The sequence below is a fragment of the Salvelinus namaycush genome, chromosome 34, assembly GCF_016432855.1.
Source record: "Salvelinus namaycush isolate Seneca chromosome 34, SaNama_1.0, whole genome shotgun sequence".
Taxonomy (NCBI): Eukaryota; Metazoa; Chordata; class Actinopteri; order Salmoniformes; family Salmonidae; genus Salvelinus; species Salvelinus namaycush.
This window is the reverse complement of record NC_052340.1, coordinates 30180883-30202525: the sequence shown is the minus strand read 5'-3', so window position 1 is coordinate 30202525 and position 21643 is coordinate 30180883. Positions and strand designations below refer to the sequence as shown.

Below are 21643 nucleotides of genomic sequence, written 5' to 3'. Positions count from 1 at the left end.
CATCGGGACCATAGTCATAGTAAGGATGGAGAGGATATTTTTTTTTTGACTGGGGCCTCCATTGGTATGGGGTCAATTTTGTTATGTTTGAGTCACTCAGATGACATAAGCCATGGCAAAATGTGTAGAATTGCTGGAAATCTGCTTTAAAACTGAAAATGTTCTCTCAAGCCCCATAGCGAGATGTGTAGAATTGCAGGAAATCTGCTTTATAAAAAAGGTGATATTTTGTGATTGCGGCCAACAGGAAGGCCTAAAATGTTCGGTCAGCGACCGCTCCATTGGCCACGCCCCCACCCCACCTGCCACCTAAGCCCTATTTTTTTTTTTTAACTCTAGTCTGCTGTACCTGTGCCAAAACGCTGGTATTTTTCATCCTGTTGCTTGTTCTCCTTTTTTAAATAGAGACAACATGTTTTCAACACTTTATTTATTTCCATGACTGATAAACTCATTTTCTCTTAATCTCTCGTCTCTGCAGCAGACGTACCTATGTAATAGGTATGTTTAGAACATCAACTTGCAATAAAATCGCAGTATCGAATCGCAATAGCGTACATATAGAATCGCAATTTTGTATTGGCACCTAAGTCATATCGCGAGGTCCTGGCAATTCCCAGCCCTAGAAAATATGCCCATCTCCTGGAGAATAGGATTGTATCCAATGGATTGGTACACAGGGGACTCATAACTGAGATGACAATCTTACCTTTCACCCTCTCTCTCTGATAGGTTGATCAGAGGACAGACGACCACCACGTTGGCACACCACATCCTTGCTCCCGTTCCTGGGACTAAACACGGTTCAAAGTGTGAGTGCTGATCAACAAAGCCTAAACACCATTCTCTTGGTCTCTCGCTCTCTTCTAGTTCATCACTGATTTTTCTCTTCACCTCCTCCACTCTGTTATTCCTCCTCTCAGATTTCTGTGCAGGTCCGAGTGCACCCATGCAGAACCACATGAAATGAATAAAGCACCACAGTCTTTAACGCGACCCCACCCTGCCCCCTCCCCCGGACTCCAGCTAGTAAGGGGAATCTACTATCTGTTTAGATTGAAGCTCCAATCTTGTCTTGTGGTTTGTCCAATCAGTAACCTTATTGTTGATCATGGTCTCTCCCCTCATTTCCTCTTTTTCTCTCACGTTCACAGCCCACCTTCCCTCCTGGACAGCGCCCCTCTGTTGTCTTTGCCACCCCACCTCCACAAATGAACCCAGCGCCACAGCCCCAACAGGTACACATGTTCGTCACCCCACAGCTTCACCTCTTGACATTACTTATTATTTCAGCTGTCAGATGCTTCTCTGTAGTGCAGTATCTTAATCCATTGGTAGGAATGTAGATTATGCTACATGCCAACTCTCACTCTTTCCTACAACTAAGCTCTCCTGTTGATTCCATCTCATACGGTTTTAGCGCCCAGTGTGTGTACGTTCCAACCTGTCAACGTTACTTCTGGAAGGCAAAATCATTATGTCAGATCTCAGATGAGACTTGTATTGTGTTCTGAATCCTCTTGTTAATCCCTGCTCCCTGCCTTCCTATCTGTGTGGTTATGGAGGAAGGTTGTATCCGCTGCTCTCCAGCTGGTGTCCTATGTGGTTTTAACCTCTGACCTGTGACCTGTCTTGCCCTCCTTTTCTAGTTCGCCCCCGTGCCCCGTGCTTTACACCAACAGGTACTAACAGTCTGATTTGGGTGGGCTGGGTTGGAATTATGGGCAGTGTGGAATTCTCTTCACTTGCATTTCCTGTCTTCATGAACTGTTTCTGAGCACTGAATGTTCTAAAACCTACTCATGTGTAATATGGGAGGCTAAGAGATTTAATCTGCTGTAGAATCCTATTCAGAAAGTATTCTGGGATGTCTTGTCTCTGAGGACCGCATTCATTGGGAACTTATCATGTTCACACACCAGGGTTTCCATTAGCTGGTAATGGCAGAAACAACAATAAATGAAATTTGGCTCTGGCCAGTTAGTTGTCCAGGAGAAGATTGTAATGCTTTTTTGCCTATTCATTGATGGAAATATATTTGACTGGACATGCTTTTCGGTTAGTTTCCAGAATTTAGATTGCGTTATTTGTGGATCTGTTGGGGCGGTATGCAAATTGGAATGGGTCTAGGGCAGTGGTTCCCAAACTTTTTATAGTCCCGTACCTCTTCAAACATTCCATCTCCAGCTGCGTACCCCTTCTAGCACCAGGGTCAGAACACTCTCAAATGTTGTTTTTTGCCATCATTGTAAGCCTGCCACACACACTATACAATACATTTATTAAACATAAGAGTGAGGGAGTTTGTCACAACCCGGCTCATGGGAAGTGACAAAGAGCTCTTATAGGACCAGGGCACATATAATAATCAATTACTTTGCTCTTTATTTAGCCATCTTACATATACAACCTTATTTGTTCATTGAAAATTGTGAATAGGGGAGGCAGATAGCCTAGTGGTTAGAGAGTTGGGCCAGTAACCTAAAGGATGCTCGATCGAATCCCCGAGCTGACAAGGTAAAAATCTGTCATTCTGCCCCTGAACAAGGCAGTTAACCCACTGTTCCTAGGCCGTCGTTGTAAAATAAGAATTTGTTCTTAATTGACTTGCCTAAAAAAATAGCTTACAACAGGTTAATGAGAAGGGTGTGCTTGAAAAGATGCACATAACTCTGCAATGTTGGGTTGTATTAGAGAGAGTCTCAGCCTTAAATAATTTTCCACACACAGTCTGTGCCTGTGTTTAGTTTTTATGCTAGTGAAGGCCGAGAACCCACTCTCACATAGGTACATGGTTGCAAAGTGCATCAGTGTCTTAACAGCGTGATTTGCCAAGGCAGAACACTCTGAGCGCAGCCCAATCCAGAAATCTGGCAGTGGCTTCTGATTTAAATTCAATTTTCATAGAACCGCTTGTTGCAATTTCGTTGAAGCTCTCTTGTTCAGATAGCGGTAAGTGTACTGGAGGCAGGGCATGAAAGGGATAACGAATCCAGTTTGTGTCGTCCGTTTCGGGAAAGTACCTGCGTAATTGCGCACCCAACTCACTCAGGTGCTTCGCTATGTCACATGTGACATTGTCCGTAAGCTTGAGTTCATTGGCACACAAAACAATCCTACAATGATGGAAAGACCTGTGTGTTGTCCTTGTTAATGCAGACAGAGAAGAGCTCCAACTTCTTAGCCTCAATTTTTGTCCCGCACATTGAATATAGTTGCGGAGAGTCCCTGTAATCCTAGATTCAGATCATTCAGGCGAGAGAAAAACATCACCCAGATAGGCCAGTCGTGTGAGAAACTTGTCATCATATGCAAGCTGTCAGACAAGTGAAAATTATAATCAGTAAAGAACTTTAAGCTCGTCTCTCAATTCAAAAAAGCATGCCAATACTTTGCTCCTTGATAACCAGCGCACTTCTGTATGTTGTAAAAGCGTTACGTGGTCGCTGCCCATATCATTGCATAGTGCAGAAAATAAACAAGAGTTCAGGGGCCTTGCTTTAACAAAGTTAACCATTTTCACTGTAGTGTCCAAAACGTCTTTCAAGCTGTCAGGCATTCCCTTGGCAGCAAGAGCCTCTCGGTGGATGCTGCAGTGTACCCAAGTGGCGTCGGGAGCAACTGCTTGCACACGCGTTACCACTCCACTATGTCTCCCTGTCATGGCTTTTGCGTCATCAGTACAGATACCAACACATCTTGACCACCACAAGTCTGTTTGATGTCACAAAGCTGTGCAGTACTTTAAAAATATCCTCTCCTGTTGTCCTGTTTTCCAGTGGTTTGCTGAAGAGGATGTCTTCCTTAATTAAGCCCCATAAACGTAACGGACATATACCAGGAGCTGTGCCAGGCCCGTCATGTCTGTTGACTCATCCAGCTGTAATGCATGGAATTCACTGGCTTGTATGTGAAGCAGTAATTGTTTCAAAACATCTCCTGCCATGTCACTGATGCGTTGTGACAGTGTTGTTTGATGAAGAAATTGTCTGTAGTTTTTTGGTCCTTTTCCCCCAGTATTGTTCCAGACATATCCGCTGCAGCAGGAAGAATGAAGTCCTCCACAATAGTATGGGGCTTGCCTGTCCTAGCCACTCGGTAGCTCACCATATAAGATGCTTCTAGCCACTTCTTATTTATGGTATCGGTTGCTTTTATACATGTCTTACTACTTGAAAGTCGTCTTAATTCTTGCTCCAAAAACTCCTGTGGCTTATTTTTCAAATGTCTGCGCAAGAGTGAAGGTTTCATCGAGTTGTGAGATTAGTACTTTTGTTGCTGAGGAAAGGCACTACTCCCAATATAAGTGAACCCCAAATCAATGTAGATCTCATCATATTTGCGTCTCTTCAATGGTCCAACGTCCCTGTCTGTTCGGTGCTTTCCCGGATGAGGGGGCAGTAGCTCTTCAGCTGCATCATATTCACAACTGTCAGTGTCCATGCTAGCTGGGCTAACAACAAATGTAGAAATATCTGATGCTAGCATTGGATGTGCTCGTGGAAGCAGAATAACCTGTCGTCGACAGGTGCAGGTGTAGTACCGCTGGTTGTAGCAGTACTACCAGTAGAGCTGGTATGTGTGTCTATGGACGCGGGACTTTTTGTTATCCATTTTCGAACAAACGGAATGAGCAGCAGCTACATGTGGCTGCAAACGGACCGTTAGTGGAATTCCCGCGAGAGAGTAACGGTGTATGTGATTGGTTGTTAATTATTTGACTAGGCTATCTGTATTTGACATTTGTTGTTTCGCTGAACCCTAGATGGTTTCATTTTATTTTTGGAAGTGAAACTAGGCTACTCGGGCTAGGGAGGGAAAAAAAACTCACCCAAATGTATGGAAAATTTGTTTGAAAATGTGAGGGGGGGGGTTGTTTTCACGATTATAGTTTTTTTCATGTGAATCACATTTTTATTTGGCGTTCCCCCTGACAGGGTACGCGTAACCCTGTTTGCGAATACCTGGTCTTGGGTATCCAGGAGGATGCATGTGGTGTGGGCAATGACCAGCCTTTCAAAGCACTTCATGGCTACCGGCGTGAGTGCTACGGGGCGGTAATCATTTAGGCAGGTTACCTTCGCTTAATTTGGCACAGGGACTATTGTAGTCTGCTTGAAACATGTAGGTATTACAGACTGTCAGGGAGAGGTTGAAAATGTCAGTGAAGACACGTGCCAGTTGGTCCTGTTTTTTAAAGGTCTTGCTCACATCGGCTACCGAGGGTGTTATCACACAGTCATCCAGAACAGCTGGTGCTCTTGTGGATGCTTCAGTGTTGCTTGTCTCGAAGCAAGCATAAAAGGAATTAAGGTGGTCTGGTAGGCTCGCGTCACTGGGCAGCTCGCATCTGGGTTTCCCTTTGTAGTCCGTGATAGTTTTCAAGAATGCCACATCCGACAAGCGGCGTAGCCGGTGTAGTAGGATTCAATCTTAATTCTGTGTTGACACTTTGCTTGTTTGATGGTTCGTCTGAGGGCGTAGCGGGATTTATTAAGCGGCAGCTTTAGCTTGATGCGTATGTTGCCTAAAATCCATGGCTTTTGGTTGGGATATGTACGTACGGTCACTGTGGGGACGATGTCGTCGATGCACTTATTGATGAAGCTGGTGACTGAGGTGGTGTACTCCTCAAGCCATTGGATGAATCCCAGAACATGTTCCAGCCTGTGCTAGAAAAACAGTCCTGTAGCATCCATGTCATCTGACCACTTCCGTATTGAGCGATTTAAATAAAGGTTAATTTTTATTTATTTTTTACTAGGCACGTCAGTTAAGAACACATTCTTATTTACAGTGACTGCCTAGGAACAGTGGTTTAACTGCCTTGTTCAGGGACAGAACGACAGATTTTTACTTTGTCTGCTCAGGGATTTGATCTAACAACCTTTCAGTTGCTGGCCCAACGCTCTAACCACTAGGCTACCTGCCGCCCCTGCTTTAGTTTTTGCTTGTAAGCAGGAATTCCTCTGGTTGCACATGTGACATGCTGGTAAAAATTTGGTAAAACTGATTTAAGTTTACCTGCATTAAAGTCCCCAACCACTAGGAGCGCCGCTTCTGGGTGAGCATTTTCTTGTTTGCTTATGGCCTTATAGAGTTGGTTGAGTGTGGTCATAGTGCCAGCATCGGTCTGTGGTGGTAAATAGATGGCTACGAATAATATAGATAAAAACTATCTTGGTAGATAGTGTGGTCTACAGCTTATCATAAGGTACTCTACCTCAGGCGAGCAATACCTCGAGACTTCTTTAAAATTAGACGTCACTCACCAGCTGTTATTGACAGAAAGACACACCCCCAACCCTCGTCATACCAGACATAGCTTCTCTGTTCTGCCGGTCCATTAAAAATCCCTCCAGCTCTATATTATCCATATAGTCGTTCAGCCACGGCTCGGTGAAACATAAGATATTACAGTTCTTAATGTCTCGTTGCTAGGGTAGTCGTAGGTCATCAATTTTATTTTCCAATGATTGCATGTTAGCAAGTAGAATTTATGGCAGTGGGAGTTCTCGCTCATCTACAGATTCTCAAAAGGCAGCTTGATCTGCATCCTCTTTCCCTATTTTGGAATGGGCCAAAATACCAGCAACAGTGTGTGAAAACCTTGTGAAGACTTACAGAAAACGTTTGACCTCTGTCATTGCCAACAAAGGGTGTATAACAAAGTATTGAGATAAACTTTTGTTATTGACCAAATACTTATTTTCCACCATAATTTGCTAATAAATTCATTAAAAATCCTACAATGTGATTTTCTGGATTTTTTTTCTTCTCATTTTGTCTGTCATAGTTGAAGTGTACCTATGATGAAAATTACAGGCCTCTCATCTTTTTAAGTGGGAGAACTTGCACAATTGGTGGCTGACTAAATACTTTTTTGCCCCACTGTAAAATGTCTGTGATCTTTTATTTCAGCTCATGAAACATGGGACCAACACTTTACATTTTGTTTATATTTTTGTTGGGTATATTGAGGCATGTCTTACCTTGCTTCAGAGTAGGGTATTAGAGATTTCAAACTTTCTAACGGATGTTTTCATCTGTCACGTGAAACTGCTTGCATGTGTAGTGCCCTTTTGACAACTGTTTTCCGACTAATTGCATTATGGAACGAACCTTCGCGTGTTGCCTACTGCCCTGTGCTTATAATGTGAAGAAATAAGTTTATCAACGTGTTTAAGCGATACATTCTGATCTGTTGCTTCAGACCCATTTATTTCTAATTCAGTAGCCTAGGCCTACTGGTTGTATGAATTTGTGATCTATCGCCCCACAACTGACCCGAGTCTGTTTTGAATAGGCTACTTATTTCGAGACAAGCTGACCAATAGAATAGGTTGCCTAAACTTTTCTTCTGTAGTAGATTGACATAGGCTTGTGATTTTGCTGTTCGTTACTTGTGGACAGTTATTCTGCCGTGTTCAAAGTGCACATCAGAATTCGATAAGAAGGACCGCACATCATTGCATTCTCGACTTGCATGTTCTGTTAACATGAATTACCGTAATCGAAATGAGATTTTTAATTTCATAAAAATTTTCCGGTCAAATGTACGGAGCCACATTTTCCTAACGGAAACTCCGTGCTCTATGTTAGCTTTGCACATGGACAGTTACTCACACACCTGCATCTTTAATGGACTAGGGATGTGTCCTGCATTTTTGCATGCTGCTTGTTAATTCACTGCTGGGTGGTGGGGGTAGGCTCTGCTTTCTGTCAACTTAACTGACTGCCGCTCTCACTCCCTTTCCTCCTCTCTCTTGCTTCCTTGTGTGTGTTCACGTGGTGTATGGTGGGGGGGTTCTCTGCTTTCTGTCAACTTAACTGACTGCCGCTCTCACTCCCTCTTGTTCCACCTCTCTCTCCCTCCCCTCTCACCCCCCCCCCTCTCTCGCTTGTGTGTGTGTTCACGTGGTGTCTGGGTGATGTGCTGCTGAAGGGAGGATTCAGGTCACTGCAGGTAACGCTTAGACTCCTGGAAAAGAGGTCTGTCTAGTTGTTCATGCCTGTGGTCCTTTCGCCATTCTTTTGGCTACCGTATTGCTTGAAGAGTCTCATCGCAATATAAATGAAGCAACACAGAACATTCTAGTAATATTATTTGTTTTTTTAGCAGTTTGGGTTCTGCCTTTATGAACAGGCTGTTAAAGTGCCAGAACAGCTCGTTGAAATTGTTTTAGTATTAACTGGCAAGGGGAAATATAATAGCCTTTTTTAAAGTTGGGTTGAATTTTATTGTTGAATGTTTTTACAAAAGAGGAGACTTAAGGACATGTGACACTTCCATAACTTGCTCCTCTCTTCTCTCCTACTGCCTCATCTTCTCCTCTCTCCAGGCGTACTACAGCCGTCCCAGTCTGCCCAGCAATGCCTCCCGGGTGCCCCCCGGCAACACGCCGAGGCCCGTGGCGCCCACACACGTCTACCAGCCGGGCCAACAGATGATGATGATCCCCTCACAGCAGATCCCCTTCCCCAACCAACAAGGCCCCGCCTACTTCATACCCGGACAGGTAAACACAGCACCACCCCTTCCTACAGGGTTCTCCATCTTTACTAGGGGCCACTCTCATTCTCTTTACTCAGACATTCACTATACCTTTTGGGACTGTTCCATTGGTTCCTTTCCGCCAGGCAAGCTCAATCAAGTGCCGCTATGGTATTTGGGAAGAAAATAAATGCTATTTGAGTGGCCTGCCTCCCTCTGGTGACCTGTGTCAGACAGATTCTGCTGAGTCTGGCCTCTGCTCTATGGAGCCAGTGTTGGGACAAAAGCCCCTTTCCCCTCCCCCTGGCCAGGTGATCAGCTGACCCTCCAGTTCCTTCCTGATTATGCAGTGATTAAAACACCACAGAGAGAGAGCAGGATGGGTGTTACTGTGTGTTTGAGGGAGAGGTGTATGTTAGACGTTAGGAGAGGTAGGCCTGCCACAGCTGGTTGGCCATCAAAACCACACTAAAGTGTGTGTGGGACAAAGAAAGGTAGAGGTGTGTCTGTGTGTTGAATGAGTTATATCAAGTACTAGTTAGTAGACTGTCTTAACACCTTTTCCATCCTACTCGTTGTTGTTCTGTAGTTGAGCTTTAGCTTGCCTTGAATCCTCTGGTCTTGGGGAACACTCTACAATGTACATTTAGGTCTTATATCTAAACCATTCTGACATGTCTCTCTCCCTCAGTACCGGTCAACGTACGTGGCCACCCCCCAGCAGTACCCGGTCCCGCCGGGCACCCCAGGCTTCTACCCAGGCACCAGCCCAGCTGAATATGGTACTTATGGTAAGAGGCTCTGTTTGGGGCCCCGCCTGCCGATACCCAACTTTACCCAACACCACAGGCCTCAGCTTAACACCGCTCTCTCCTGGACACACTGAAAACAGGGATGTCAATTCCTGATTCATTTAAATGTATTTTCGAACAGAATTTCCATTGACTGAATTGAAGAGAAATGGAATTCAACCCTGATACACAGGTCAAATTCCAAACCTGTTACTTATTTCGGCACAAATAAGTTATTCCCAACAGTGTGCTCTCTTCCAAATTCCCTAATTTCCCTGTTCAGTTTGTCCAGGACGAAGGCCTCTGGCCTGGTGATTCAGATTTTGACTGCCCTCTAGTGGTATGTGTTCACCTGTACAGGGGCTATAGAAAGCTCACTGGTTTTCCTGAAAACAAGCTTGGTGACCCTGCTCACAAGCCTGTGAGCTATGTAGGGTCTTAGTCTGTACAGTTCAGCAGTGACCTGGTCAGAGCAGTCCATTTATGGTGTCTACTTTAGAAAATGTTGACATGTATTGCTCCAACATGCTTAACAAGATGGCTGATTGTAAATAAGGTTTTGAGAGCTGGGGGAGTTGTGTGTGGATATAAACTCAGCAAAAAAAGAAAAGTCCCTTTTTCAGGACCCTGTCTTTCAAAGATAAATCGAATAAAATCTAAATAACTTCACGGATCTTCATTGTAAAGGGTTTAAACACTGTTTCCCATGCGTGTTCATTGAACCATAAACAATTAATGAACATGCACCTGTGGAACGGTCGTTAAGACACTAACAGCTTACAGACGGTAGGAAATTATGGTCACAGTTATGAAAACTTAGGACACTAAGGAGGCCTTTCTTCTGACTCTGGAAAAACACCAAATGAAAGATGCCCAGGGTCCCTGCTCATCTGCATGAACATGCCTTAGGCATGCTGCAAGGAGGCATGAGGACTGCAGATGTGGCCAGGGCAATAAATTGCAATGTCCGTACTGTGAGACGCCTAAGACAGCGCTACAGGGAGACAGGACGGACAGCTGATCGTCCTCGCAGTGGCAGACCACGTGTAACACCTGCACAGGATCGGTACATCCGAACATCACACCTGCGGGACAGGTACAGGATGGCAACAACAACTGCCTGAGTTACACCAGGAACGCACAATCCCTCCATCAGTGCTCAGGCTGTCCGCAATAGGCTGAGATAGGCTGGACTGAGGGCTTGTAGGCTTGTTTTAAGGCAGGTCCTCACCAGACATCACCGGCAACAACGTCGCCTATGGGCACAAACCCCCTGTCACTGGACCAGACAGGACTGGGAAAAAGTGCTCTTCACTGACAAGTCGCGGTTTTGTCTCACCAGTTGTGATGGTCGGATTCGCGTTTATCGTCAAAGGAATGAGCGTTACACCGAGGCCTGTACTCTGGAGCTGGATCGATTTGGAGGTGGAGAGTCCGTCATGGTCTGGGGCAGTGTGTCACAGCATCATTGGACTGAGCTTGTTGTCATTGCAGGCAATCTCAATGCTGTGCGTTACAGGGAAGACATCCTCCTCCCTCATGTGGTACCCTTCCTGCAGGCTCATCCTGACATGACCCTCCAGCATAACAATGCCACCAGCCATACTGCTCGTTCTGTGCGTGATTTCCTGCAATACATGAATATCAGTGTTCTGCCATGGCCAGTGAAGAGCCCGAATCTCAATACCATTGAGCACGTTTGGGACCTGTTGGATCGGAGGGTGAGGGCTAGGGCCATTCCCCCCAGATATGTCTAGGAACTTGCAGGTGCCTTGGTGGAAGAGTGGGGTAACATCTCACAGCAAGAACTGGCAAATCTGGTGCAGTCCATGAGGAGGAGATGCACTGTAGTACTTAATGCAGCTGGTGGCCACACCAGATACTGACTGTTACTTTTGATTTTGACCCCCACCTTTGTTCAGGGACACATTCCATTTCTGTTAGTCACACGTCTGTGGAACTTGTTCCGTTTGTCTCAGTTGTTGAATCTTGTTATGTTCATACAAATATTTACACATGTTAAGTTTGCTGAAAATAAACGCAGTTGACAGTGAGAGGACATTTCTTTTTTTGGTGAGTTTATCTGTGCTTATGTTTCTGTGTAAGAGAGGGGTGTGTGTGCTATTTATAGATCTGGTCAGATGTCATAGTAGATGACATATCATTTGGAGGAGTGAGCACTTTTCTTTTTTCACCTCGTGGTGCCAGTCTAATAGAATTAACTAGCTTGGAGGGTGAAGTAGGGTCACACACTCATACAAACACGCATTCAGAGGCCCATATTTGCATGCTCACACGTGCACACAATCCAATAGTCACGTGCTCTCTCTCAATGCCTCACAAAGCTACTGATGCTCATGCGCTCACATACTGTATTTGCACGTGGCAAACACACACTTTTACGGCACTAACATGCTGTCTCAATGACTCAGTTTGTCTGGTTTCTGGTTAGGAAAGGTTTTAATAGTGGGTCACAGTGGGTACGACATCTCTGATGCACTTGCTTATAAACTCGCTCACCGAGTCAGCGTAGACAATAACATTGATGATGTATGAGGCTATTCGGAACATATCCCAGTCCACGTGATCGAAGCAATCTTGAAGCGTGGAATCCGATTAGTCAGACCAGCGTTGGATAGACCTGAGCACGGGCGTTTCCTGTTTTAGTTTCTGTCTATTGGCTGCGAGCAACAAAATAGAGTCATGGTCAGATTTGCTGAATTGCAGGGCGGGGGCTTTGTATGCATCGCGGAAGTTACAGTAGTAATGATCCAGAATGCTACCATCTCGTGTCGTGCATTCGATATGCTGATAGAATTTAGGAAGTCTTGTTCTCATGTTAGCTTTGTTAAAATCCCCAGCTACAATAAATGCAGCCTCAGGATGTATGGTTTCCAGTTTACATGGAGTCCAGAAAAGTTCTTTCAGGGCTGACGAGGTATCTGCTTGGGGGGGGATGTACACGGCTGTGACTATAATCGAAGATAATGCGGTCGGTCATTTGATTGTAAGGAATTCTAGGTCAGGTGAATAAAAGGACTTGAGTTCCTGTATGTTGTTGTGATTACACCATGAGTCGTTAATCATAAGGCATACACTCCCGCCCTTCTTACCAGAGAGATGTTTGTTTCTGTCGGCGCGATGCGTGAAGAAACCGGGTGGCTGTACCGACTCTGACAACATATCCCGAGTGAGCCATGTTTCCGTGAAACAGAGAATGTTACGATCTCTGATGTCTCTCTGGAAGGCAACTCGTGCCCTAATTTCGTACACCTTGTTATCTAGAGATTGGACATTGGCGAGTAATATGCTCGGAAGCGGTGGGTGGTGTGCCCGCCTTCTGAGTCTGACCAGTAGGCTTCTCCGTCTGCCCCTCCTGCGACGACCACTTTGTTTTGGGTCGGCCTCTGGGATAAGATCCCATGTCCAGGGTGGAGGTCCGAACAAAGGATCTGCTTCGGGAAAGACGTATTCCTGGTCGTAATGTTGATAAGTTGACATCGCTTTTATTTCCAGTAGTTCTTCCCAGCTGTATGAAATAACTGTTGAGATTTTCTGGACTAACAATGTAAGGAATAATACATAGGAAACTATGCAGTTTTTAAAAAATGTTTTATGTTTTTTCTTATTATTGGTGAGATGGCGCCGCCAGACATGGTCGCCTCGCTTCAGGTCCTTAAGAAACTATGCAGTTTTTTTAAAGGACCTGAAGCGAGGTGACCATGTCTGTCGGTGCCATCTCACCAATAATAAGACTTGCTTCCTCCTTTTGACTGGTACTGTGTGTGTGTCTCACACACACTGCTTGTGGATAAACTTTGAGAGAAATGGGGAAGGACGGACTGAGAGAGGCCAAGTGAATGAGGAAGGAGAGTAGTAAAAAGAGGCTTTGAGCAGTTTTGAGGGCATAACACAGCTGTAGACTGAGAGGAGTAGGAATTCAGAGAAAGGGGGAAGACGATACCCTCTTCTACCCGGTGTTTTCCTCTCTCACACTCTCAGGCTGCCATTGAGATGGGGAACCGTGCATTTAGGATGAGCTCCCAGCATAGCTGAGGGTAACTATGTGCTGCTGTCTGGTTAGTCTCCTTTTAACCCCATTCTCTCCATCCCTCTACTCCCCCATCCTCTCCCTCCCTCTTGTCGTGACTCATATCTCAAGCTCTTATTTACTGGGATGGGACGCTTTCCAAGAAAGTCCTGTTCCCTTTGCTTTCTCTTTTCCTGCATGTTCCACCTCTCCATCCTTCTCTCCCTCTCTCCGTCTCAGTACTCGATGTGGGTTTTGACTATATTTAGTCAGTGCTTTTCTTGGTCAACAATGCAGACTCAGTAATGTGAGTTAGACTGAAATGTGTGCTGAGAGCTACTCACAGGCAGACAGTTCATTGAGGTTTTTTTTCTGGGAGAGAAGAGGGGATACCAGTTTCAGAGAGCAGGAGGAGACTGGTTCACTCTGTATCTGAGGCCCTTGGAAGGCCAGGTCTGGTAAGACAAATAAACTGTGGCGGAGTCATGGATTTCCGAATATGGAGTCTTTGAATTTGGGATCTCTCTGTGAATGTGGAAAAGACGGGAGTGGGCATGGTGATTGGTGCTCTAGGTTTAGAGTGGGGAAGGATTGGTGGTGATCATTGCTAGACAACCATTTTCAGGTCTTACCATAGATTGAAGTCAAAACTGTAACTCAGCCACTCTGGCCACTGTCTTCTTGGTAAGCAACTCCAGTGTAGATTTGGCCTTGTGTTTCAGGTTATTGTCCTGCTAAAAGGTGAATTTATCTCCCAGTGTCTGGTGGAAAGTAGACTGAACAAGGTGTTCCTCTAGGATTTTGCTGTGCTTAGGTCCATTCAGTTTTTTTATCCCGAAAAACTCCCCAGTCCTTAACAATTACAAGAATACCCATAACATGATGCAGCCACCACTATGCTTGAAAATATAGAGTGGTACTCGCGAATGTGTTGTATTGGATTTGCCCCAAACATAACACTATTCAGAACAAAAAGTGAATTGCTTTGCCACATTTCTTTCAGTATTACTTTAGTGCCTTGTTGCAAACAGGATGCATGTTTGGGAATGTTTGTATTCTGTACAGGCATCCTCCTTTCCACTCTGTCCATTAGGTTAGTAACCGTGAAAAGGCGACTCCGGGATGCTGGCCTTCTAGGCAGAGTTCCTCTGTCCAGTGTCTGTTCGTTTACCCATCTTAATCTTTTATTTTTATTGGCCAGTCTGAGATATGGCTTTTTCTTTGCAACTCTGCCTAGAAGGCCAGCATCCCGGAGTCGCCTCTTCACTGTTGACATTGAGACTGGCGTTTTACGGGTACTATTTAATGAAGCTGCTAGTTGAGGACTTGTGAGGCATCTGTTTCTCAAACTAGACACTCTAATGTACTTGTCCTTTTGCTCAGTTGTGCACCAGGGCCTCCCACTCTTTCTATTCTGGTTAGAGCCAGTTTGCGCTGTTCTGTGGCGGGAGTAGTACACAGCGTTGTACGAGATATTCAGTTTCTTGGCAATTTCTCGCATGGAATAGCCTTCATTTCTCAGACCAAGAAAAGACTGACGAGTTTCAGAAGAAAGGTCATTGTTTCTGGCCATTTTGAGGCTGAAATCGAACCCACAAATGCTGATTTTATTTTATTTTTTCCTTTTTTCCCCCACCTTTTATTCAACCAGGTAGGCCAGTTGAGAACAAGTTCTCATTTACAACTGCGACCTGGCCAAGATAAAGCAAAGCAGTGCGACACAAACAACAGCATTACACATTGATTGTATGTTTGTTAATCACATAACACAATAGAAAAATCTATATACAGTGTGTGCAAATGTAGTAAGCTTAGGGTGGTAAGGCAATAAATAGGCCATAGTGGTGAAATAATTACAATGTAGCAATTAAACACTGGAGTGATAGATGTGCAGAAGATGAATGTGCAAGTAGAGACACTAGGGTGCAAAGGAGCAAAAAATAATAACAATATGGGGATGAGGTAGTTGGGTGGGCTATTTAAGATGGGCTGTGTACAGGTGCAATGATCGGTAAGCTGTTCTGACAGCTGATGCTTAGGTTAGTGAGGGAGATATAAGGCTTCAGTGATTTTTTATTTTTTTATTTTTTTGCAATGCGTTCCAGTCATTGGCAGCAGAGAACTGGAAGGAAAGGCGGTCAAAGAAGATGTTGGCTTTGGGGGTGACCAGTGAAATATACCTGCTGGAGCACGTGCTACGGGTGAGTGCCCCTATGGTGACCAGTGAGCTGAGATAAGGCGGGGCTTTACCTAGCAAAGACTTGTAGATGACCTGGAGCCGGTGGGTTTGGCGACGAATATGAAGCGAGGACCAGTCAACGAGAGCATACAGGTCGCAGTAGTGGGTAGTATATGGGGCATTGGTGACAAAACGGATGGCACTGTGATAGATTGCATCCAATTTGTTGAGTAGAGTGTTGGAGGTTATTTTGTAAATGACATTGCCGAAGTCAAGGATCAGTAGGATAGTCAGTTTTACGAGGGTATGTTTGGCAGCATGAATGAAGGATGCTTTGTTGAGAAATAAGAAGACGATTCTAGATTTAATTTTGGATTGGAGATGCTTAATGTGAGTCTGGAAGGAGAGTTTACAGTCTAACCAGACACCTAGGAATATGTGAACAACTACAAATACCTAAGTCAGAACTGTCCAGAGTAGTGATGCTAGACGGGCGGGGGGGTGCAGGCAGCGATATGTTGAAGAGCATGCATTTAGTTTTACTTGCATTTAAGAGCAGTTGGAGGCCACGGAAGGAGAGTTGTATGGCATTGAAGCTCGTCTGGAGGTTCGTTAAGTGTCCAAAGAAGGGCCAGATGTATACAGAATGCTGTCGTCTGCGTAGAGGTGGATCAGAGAATCACCTGCAGCAAGAGCGACATTGTGGCGAAATCCTGCACGGAGCCTTCACCGTGCGCTGCCACTTTAAGAGTGCATCAGCAGTAAGGAAGGAAATTAAGACAGCTCTTTGGGGAGGAGCTCTTGGGTGGCGCAACATTTTGATTGTGTGTGCTATGCTGCAGAAGTGTTGTTTGTTTTCAGCGTGTGTAGATTATAAAGTATTTAACTCAATCATCGGTGTGACCGCTCTAGGTCGTGGTTGTTTTCATTTGGGACCGCGTCGGTTATGGATTGCATTGATTAGTAGCATTGTTGCGAAGCTTTGACATACAAACCATCTTCCGATGGTCAAGCGCAGTCAAGTCTGGAGTGAACCAAGGACTATATCTGTTCTTAGTTCTACTTTTTTGTTTATGCTGAGCTATAGTCAATGAACAGCATTCTTGCATAGGTATTTCTATTTTCCAGATGGGATAGGGCAGTGTGATGGCGATTTAATCGTCTGTGGACCTATTGTGGACCTATGTGCGGTAAGCAAATTAAAGTGGGTCTAGGGTGATGGGTAAGGTGGAGGTGATATGATCCTTGACTAGCCTCTCAAAGCACTTCATGATGACAGAAGTGAGTGCTATGGGGTGATAGTAATTTAGTTAAGTTTCCTTTGCCTTCTTGGGTACAGGAACGATGGTGGCCATCTTGAAGCGTGTGTGTGTATTTATTTATTTATTTATATATATATATATATATATATATATATATATATATATATATATATATATATATATATATATATATATATATATATATATATATATATATATATATATATATATATATATATATATATATATATATATATACATGCATACATACAGTTGGAGTCGGAAGCTTACATACACCTTAGCCAAATACATTTAAACTCCGTTTTTCACAATTCCTGCCATTTCATTCCAGTAAATATTCCCTGTCTTAGGTCAGTTAGGATCACCACTTTATTTTAAGAATGTGAATGTCAGAATAATAGTAGAGAGAATGATTTATTTCAGCTTTTATTTCTTTCATCACATTCCCAGTGGGTCAGAAGTTTACATACACTCAATTAGTATTTGGTAGCATTGCCTTTAAATTGTTTAACTTGGGTCAAACGTTTCAGGTAGCCTTCCACAAGCTTCACACAATAAGTAGTTTTGGCCCATTCCTCCTGACAGAGCTGGTGTAATTGAGTCAGATTTGTAGGCCTCCTTGCTCGCACATGCTTATTCAGTTCTGCCCACAAATTTTCTATAGGATTGAGGTCAGGGCTTTGTGATGGCCAATCCAATACCTTGACTTTGTTGTCCTTAAGCCATTTTGCCACAACTTTGGAAATATGCTTGGGGTCATTGTCCATTTGGAAGACCCATTTGCGACCAAGCTTTAACTTCCTGACTGATGTCTTGAGATTTTGCTTCAATATATTCACATAATTTTCCTACCTCATGATGCCATCTATTTTGTGAGGTGCACCAGACCCTCCTGCAGCAAAGCACCCCCACAACATGATTCTGCCATCCCCGTTCTTCACGGTTGGGATGGTGTTCTTCGGCTTGCAAGCTTCCTTCCCCCTTATCCTCCAAACATAATGATGGTCTATATGGCCAAACAGTTCTATTTTTGTTTCATCAGACCAGAGGACATTTCTCCAAAAAGTACGATCTTTGTCCCCATGTACAGTTGCAAATTGTAGTCTGGCTTTTTTATGGCGGTTTTGGAGCAGTGGCTTCTGCCTTGCTGAGTGGCCTTCCAGGTTGTGTCGATATAGGACTCGTTTTACTGTGGCTATAGATACCTTTGCACCTGTTTCCTCCAGCATCTTCGCAAGGTCCTTTGCTGCTGTTCTGGGATGCTTTGCACTTTTTGCAGCAAAGTACGTTCATCTCTAGGAGACAGAACGCGTCTCCTTCCTGAGCAGTATGATGGCTGCGTGGTCCCATGGTGTTTATACTTGCGTACTATTGTTTGTACAGATGAACGTGGTACCTTCAGGCGTTTGGAAATTGCTCCCAAGGATGAACCAGAATTTTGGAGGTCTACAATTTTTTTCTGAGGTCTTGGCTGATTTCTTTTGATTTTCCCATGATGTCAAGCAAAGAGGCACTGAGTTTGAAGGTAGGCCTTGAAATACATCCACAGATACACATCCAATTGACTCAAATGATGTCAATTAGCCTATCAGAAGCATCTAAAGCCATGACATTATTTTCTGTTTAAAGGCACAGGCAACTTAGTGTATGTAAACTTCTGACCCACTGGAATTGTGATACAGTGAAATAATCTGTGTGAACAATTGTTGGGAAAATTACTTGTGTCATGCACAAAGTACAGTCGTGGCCAAAAGTTTTGAGAATGACAAATATTCATTTTCATAAAGTCTGCTGCCTCAGTGTCTTTAGATATTTTTGTCAGATGGTACTATGGAATACTGAAGTATAATTACAAACATTTCGTAAGTGTCAAAGGCTTTGATTAACAATTACAAGAAGTTGATGCAAAGAGTAAATATTTGCCGTGCTGACCCTTCTTTTTCAAGACCTCTGCAATCCGCCCTGGCATGCTGTCAATTAACTTCTGGGCCACATCCTGACTGATGGCAGCCCATTCTTGCATAATCAATGCTTGGAGTTTGTTAGAATTTGTGGGGTTTTGTTTGTCCACCTACCTCTTGGGGATTGACCACAAGTTCTCAATGGGATTAGGGTCTGGGGAGTTTCCTGGCCATGCACCCAAAATATCAATGTTTTGTTTTCTGAGCCACTTCGTCACTTTTGCCTTATGGCAAGGTGCTCCATCATGCTGGAAAGGGCATTGTTCGTCACCAAACTGTTCCTGGATGGTTGGGAGAAGCTGCTCTCGGAGGATGTGTTGGTACCATTCTTTATTCATGGCTGTGTTCTTAGGCAAAATTGTGAGTGAGCCCACTCCCTTGGCTGAGAAGCAACCCCACACATGAATGGCCTCAGGATGCTTTACTGTTGGCATGACACATGACTGATGGTAGCGCTCACCTTGTCTTCTCCGGAGAAGCTTTTTTCCGGATGCCCAAAACAATCGGAGAGGGGATTCATCAGAGAAAATGACTTTACCCCAGTCCTCAGCAGTCCAATCCCTGTACCTTTTGCAGAATATCAGTCTGTCCATTATGTTTTTCCTGGAGAAAAGTGACTTTTTGCTGCCCTTCTTGACACCAGGCCATCCTCCAAAAGTCTTCGCCTCACTGTGCGTGCAGATGCACTCACACCTGCCTGCTGCCATTCCTGAGCAAGCTCTGTACTGGTGGTGCCCCGATCCCGCAGCTGAATCAACTTTAGGAGGTGGTCCTGACGCTTGCTGGACTTTCTTGGGCGCCCTGAAGCCTTCACAACAATTGATCCGCTCTCCTTGAAGTTCTTGATCCGATAAATGGTTGATTTAGGTGCAATCTTACTGGCAACAATATCCTTGCCTGTGAAGCCCTTTTTTGTGCAAAGCAATGATGACGGCACGTGTTTCCTTCCAGGTAACCACGGTTACAGAGGAAGAACAATGATTCCAAGCACCACCCTCCTTTTGAAGCTTCCAGTCTGTTATTCGAACTCAATCAGCATGACAGAGTGATCTCCAGCCTTGTCCTCGTCAACACTCACACCTGTGTTAACGAGAGAATCACTGACATGTCAGCTGGTCCTTTTGTGGCAGGGCTGAAATGCAGTGGAAATGTTTTTGGGGGATTCAACTCATTTGCATGGCAAAGAGGTACTTTGCAATTCATCTGATCACTCTCCATAACATTCTGGATATAACATTCTCTATATGCAAATTGCCATCATACAAACTGAGGCAGCGGACTTTGAAAATTAATATTTGTGTCATTCTCAAAACTTTTGGCCACGACTGTAGGTGTCCTAACCAACTTGCCAAAACTAGTTTGTTAACAAAAAGTGGTTGGAAAACGAGTTTTAATGACTCCAACCTAAGTGTATGTTAACTTCCGACTTCAACTGTGTGTGTGTATACACACACTGCATTCAGAAAGTATTCCACGTTTTGTTACACAGCCTTATTCTAATCTTAATTGAATTCGATGTTTTCCTCAATCTACAACATTACCCCAGAATTTTTTCCCAATGTATTACAAATAAAATATATCTTAATTACATAAGTATTCAGAACCTTTGCTATGAGACTCAATTGAGCTCGGGTGTGACCTGTTTCCTTTGATCATCCTTGATGTTTCTACAACATGATTGCAGTCCATCTGTGGTAAATTCAATTGCTTGGACATGATTTGGAAAAGCGCACAACTGTTTATAAATGGTCCCACAGTTGACAGTGCATGTCAGAGCAACAAGTCATGAGTTTGAAGGAATTGTCCGTAGAGCTCCGAGACAGGATTGTGTTGAGGCACAGATCTGGGGAAGGGTGCCAAACAACTTTTAAAGCATTGAAGGTCCCCAAGAACACAGTGGCCTCCATCATTATTAAATGGAAGACGTTTGGAACCACCAATACTCTTCCTAGAGCTGGTCGCCAGGCAATACTGAGCAATCGGGTTAGACGGGCCTTGGTCAGGGAGGTGACCAAGAGCCCGATGGTCACTGACAGAGCTCCAGATTTTCTCTGTGGAGATGGAAGAACCTTCCAGAAGGACAACCATCTCTGCAGCCTCCACCAATCAGGCCTTTATGGTAGAGTGGCCAGAAGGAAGCCACTCTTTAGTTAAAGGCACATGACAGCCCACTTGGAGTTTGCCAAAAAGGCACCTTAAGGACTCTCAGGCCATGAGAGACAAGATTCTCTGATCTGATGAAACCAACATTGAATTCTTTGGCCTGCATTGCGAGTGTCACGTCTGGAGGAAATCTGGCACCATCCCTTCTGTGAAGCGTGGTGGTGGCAGCGTCATGCTGTGGGGATGTTTTTCAGCGGCAGGGTCTGGGAGTCTAGTATGGATCGAGGGAAAGACTAACGGAGCAATGTACAAAGACATCATTGGTGAAAACCTGCTCCATAGTGCTCATGACCTCAGACTGAGGTGGAGGTTCACCTTCCAACAGGACAACGACCTCAAGCACACAGCCAAGACGATGCAGTTGTTGCATCGGGACAAGTCTCTGAATGTCCTTGAGTGGCCCAGCCGGAGGCCTGTACTTGAATCCGATTGAACATTCCTGGAGGAACCTGAAAATAGCTTAGCTGCGACTATCATCATCTAACCTGACAGAGCTTGAGAGGATCTGCAGAGAAGAATGGGAGAAACTCTCCAAACACGTGTGCCAAATTTGAAGCGTCGTACCCAAGAAGAATTGAGGCTGTAATCACTGCCAAAGGTGATTCAACAAAGTGCTGAGTAAAGTGTCGGAATACTTATGTAAATGTTATTTATGTTTTTGTAAATTTGCAAACATTTCTAAACCCTGTATTTTGTTATTATGGGGTATTGTGTAGATTTTTAAAATCCATTTTAGAACAAG

The 21643-nt window shown here is 44.3% G+C and overlaps 1 protein-coding gene across 6 annotated transcripts in view; it reads left to right on the top strand.

The window, feature by feature from the left end:
* LOC120028819 (eukaryotic translation initiation factor 4 gamma 1-like) overlaps nt 1-21643 on the top strand; it is a 65277-nt gene that overhangs the window by 5367 nt on the left and 38267 nt on the right. For all 6 annotated transcript variants that reach the window (XM_038974060.1, XM_038974062.1, XM_038974063.1 and 3 more), the window contains exons 2-6: nt 733-812; nt 924-1029; nt 1155-1238; nt 8343-8519; nt 9186-9285. In XM_038974060.1, coding sequence (XP_038829988.1) covers nt 967-1029; nt 1155-1238; nt 8343-8519; nt 9186-9285 — 424 coding nt within the window. In that variant the 5' untranslated portion in view covers nt 733-812; nt 924-966. The remainder of the gene's footprint in view (nt 1-732; nt 813-923; nt 1030-1154; nt 1239-8342; nt 8520-9185; nt 9286-21643) is intronic.